The sequence below is a fragment of the Priapulus caudatus genome, unplaced genomic scaffold, assembly GCF_000485595.1.
Source record: "Priapulus caudatus unplaced genomic scaffold, Priapulus_caudatus-5.0.1 Scaffold2439, whole genome shotgun sequence".
In the NCBI taxonomy this organism is placed as follows: Eukaryota; Metazoa; Priapulida; class Priapulimorpha; order Priapulimorphida; family Priapulidae; genus Priapulus; species Priapulus caudatus.
In genome coordinates this window covers 24274-27880 of record NW_014579500.1, presented here as the reverse complement: position 1 = coordinate 27880, position 3607 = coordinate 24274, and the positions used below count along the sequence as shown (strand labels likewise).

Here is a 3607-nt window from a genome sequence, read left to right as displayed (position 1 = left end):
TCTCTCTCGCTCCCCCTCTCTCTATATAAATCTATCTATCTTTCTCTCTCTCTCTCTCTCTCTCTCTCGCTCCCCCTCTCTCTATATAAATCTATCTATCTTTCTCTCTCTCTCTCTCTCTCTCTCTCGCTCCCCCCCTCTCTATATATATCTATCTATCTTTCTCTCTCTCTTTCTCTCTCTCGCTCCCCCTCTCTATATCTATCTATCTTTCTCTCTCTCTGTGCGTGTGTGACTCACACGTCCTCACCTCTCCCTCTCTCACCTCTTTCTCTCGTTTGCAGATGACATGGACACGGACGTTGTGCGCATGCTGGCGGCGTCGATGGTGAAGGCCACCAAGCCAGCGCCCGCACAGCAGCAGCAGCAGCAGCAGCAGCAGAAGCTGGGGGGTCTACAGCAGGCGTGGCAGCCCGGCATCAGCAGCAGCACACCCATGCTCACCACCGTCGGGTAACGACCCCACCGCGACCCCGCCGCAACCCCGCCGCGACCCCACCGCGACCCCGATATGTCTATTTAGTTGATATAGTTGCCTCGCGGAGCGATATGCAGAAATTAAATAAAAATTGAAAATTAAATAAAAATAATTAAACAATAATAATTATATAATTAATTAAATAATGTCGAAAAAATAGCCGTTTTCTCGCTGGCGATAAATCTCGTGTTCTTCCTCTCTCTCGCTCTCGAGTTTGCGTGATGATGGGCAGGTGGCGCCGCCGTCGCTGTGTTTCAGGAGCGAGGACGGGGAGCACGGCGGACTGAAGGCCTGGTGGAGCCGCATGTCCAACCGCTTCCACCAGCTCAAGCTGATGCGAACATTCCGATTCTCGTCCAATCAGCTCGCGCCACTGCCCGTCGCCCTCGACGACGAGGGGCCGTCGCCGCGGGGGGCGGGCCGCGATGACTCGCTCGACACCTCCCTGCTGGACAGCATCAACACCCTCCTCCTGGACACCGCCCACAGCTCGATGATGTCACTGGTGGGTGGATGGGTAGAGGGGCGTGGTGGGGCGGGCGTGGTAGGGCGGATCAGGGCAGGGTAGCAGCATCTAGGGGAAGAATCATTTATGTATCGATGTATCGAGGTATATACTTCGACAATGCGCATATCAATACAATACTGTTCACGATGCGCATGTCTACACTCTAGTAAATAAAATCCGTATCATCTAGTAGCGTAGTTTCGTCCAAAAAACAACGAAAGAAGCGTAATTCGCAATGAGAAAATAGCAGTCGTTGACTAAACGCTCTACGATACCAACTTCCAACGTCTGCGCGCGTTTAGTTTATATCCATGGCAACAAGCATACGAGAGCGATTCGCCTCGTGACCTCGCTACCTCGCCACACGCTTGCTCTCGTGATGTCAGCTTCCGTTCGTTCGCTCGCTCGTGTTACAGGGCAACAGCAGGGCCAATCTAATGTTTAAATACCAGTTACCAATTTAAGTCTGTGTGCATTTATTTCATCTTGACGACACATCATGCCGATCAAGAATCGCCTCATGGCTGACATCGGCGCTACGTGATCTCTGTCATAGTCTCAGCTTCCGCTCGTGTTGCAGTGTAACATCTAATTTACAGTCTGTGTGCGTTTACCAGTGTAACATCTAATTTACAGTCTGTGTGCGTTTACCAGTGTAACATCTAATTTACAGTCTGTGTGCGTTTACCAGTGTAACATCTAATTTACAGTCTGTGTGCGTTTACCAGGGAAACATTGCGCCAATTTACAGTCTGTGTGCGTTTACCAGGGTAACATCGCGCCAATTTACAGTCTGTGTGCGTTTACCAGTGTAACATCGCGCCAATTTACAGTCTGTGTGCGTTTACCAGGGTAACATCGCGACCAATTTACAGTCTGTGTGAGTTTACCAGTGTAACATCGCACCAATTTACAGTCTGTGTGCGTTTACCAGTGTAACATCGCGCCAATTTACAGTCTGTGTGCGTTTACCAGGGTAACATCGCGCCAATTTACAGTCTGTGTGCGTTGGTTTACCAGGTACTTGGGGCGCGCTCTAACTTGACGTGGACCGCTGAAACCGTGCTGCCCCCCTTCCTGGCCTCCGCGACGTTTTGGTGAGTCTGAGCGAGTCGAATGGCGAGGACTGCGATGGGGACAGGAAGAAGATCTGGCGTCCTCAGCAGCACGCCACCTCGGTACGTTACGCGCCTCCGCGCTCGTCTACCTCTGTTTGTTACGCTGATCTCTGTCGTTGCTCACGCGCGCCTGCTCTGTTCATAATAATTTAACAGTTGTACTGTAATATTAAATAATGATAATAATAAATTTAATAATAAAACGTGACGATACGTACGGCACCGGCACGCTCGTACGTAGCTCGCGTGGTACCGCCCACACCTGCTCGCGCGTACGCTTCGCGTGCTCGCCCACACCTGCTCCGCGTTACGCTCCGTGTCCGCCGACACTGCTCGCGCGTACCGCTGCGCGCTCTAACTCCGTGTCCGCCCACACCTGCTCGCGGTACGCTCGCGTGCTCCGCCCACACCTGCTCGCGCGATACGCTCGCGTGTCCGCCCACACCGTGCTCGCGCGTGCGGCTCGCTTCCGCCCACACCTGCTCGCGGTACGCTCGCGTGTCCGCTCACACGCTTGCTCGCGCGTACGCTCGCGTGTCGCCAGCCATGTCTGTCCATCCAGTCACAGTCACTTCAGCCATCAGTCACCCATCGGTCCGCGATAACACGTCTGTCCCACGGTGGCACAGTCGCGTGGCACGTCCGCGGATTGGCGCGTCGTCCGCGGTGCACTGCCGCCGGGAACACGTCGTCCCGGTGGCACACGTCCGCGGTAATCACGGTCGTTCCGCGTAGCAGTCCGCCGTGGCGCGGTCTGCGGGTGGCACAGTCTGCGGTAACAGCGTCGTCGCGGTGGCACGTCCGCGGTGGCACTGTTCCGCGGTGGACCGTCCGCGGAACAGTCTGTCCGCGGTGGCACTCGTCGCGGTAACACGTCGTCCGCAGGTGGCGCGTCCGCGGTGGGCGCGTCTGCGGTGCACTGCCCGCGGTAACCGTCGTACCGCGGTGGCACGTCGGTCGCGGTGTCCATGTCCCGGTGGGCGTCCGCGGCTGCGCACGTGGTCCGCGGTGTGCGCGTCGGTCGCGGGTCGCATCGTCCGCGGGTGGCGCGTCACGGTGGCACGTTGTCCGCGGTGGCACGTCCGCAGTGGCAGTCGTCGCGGTTGACACGTCTTATGTCCCCCTCACGGTGCACCTCCGCGGTAACACGTCGTCCGCTGTGGCGCGTCCACGGTAGCACGTCGTTCCGCGGTGGCAGTCCGCAGTAGGCACGTCCGTGTCCGCAGGTGACACGTCGTCGCGGTGGCCGTACGTCCGCGGTAAACACGTCGTCGCAGGTGGCACGTCGGTCGCGGTGGCGCGTCCGCGGTGGCGCCCGTCCGCGGTGGCCGTCCGGTCGCGGTGGCACGTCGCGGTAACACAGTCGTCCGCGGCTTTGGCCTCGTCCGCGGTGGCACGTCGCGGTGGCACGTCTGCCGCGGTGGCTGGCACCGTCGCGGTGGCACTCCCCAGTCCGCGCGTGGCGCAGTCCGCGGTGGCGCTCTGTCCGCGGTGGCACGTCGT

The 3607-nt window shown here is 57.8% G+C and overlaps 1 protein-coding gene across 1 annotated transcript in view; it reads left to right on the top strand.

The window, feature by feature from the left end:
* The first annotated feature begins 264 nt into the window (after positions 1 to 264).
* LOC106818698 (ankyrin repeat and SAM domain-containing protein 6-like) overlaps positions 265 to 3607 on the top strand; it is a 7521-nt gene continuing 4178 nt past the window's right edge. The window contains exons 1-2 of the mRNA XM_014823375.1: positions 265 to 453; positions 737 to 983. Of these exons, the coding sequence (XP_014678861.1) occupies positions 290 to 453; positions 737 to 983 (411 nt within the window). The 5' untranslated portion in view covers positions 265 to 289. The remainder of the gene's footprint in view (positions 454 to 736; positions 984 to 3607) is intronic.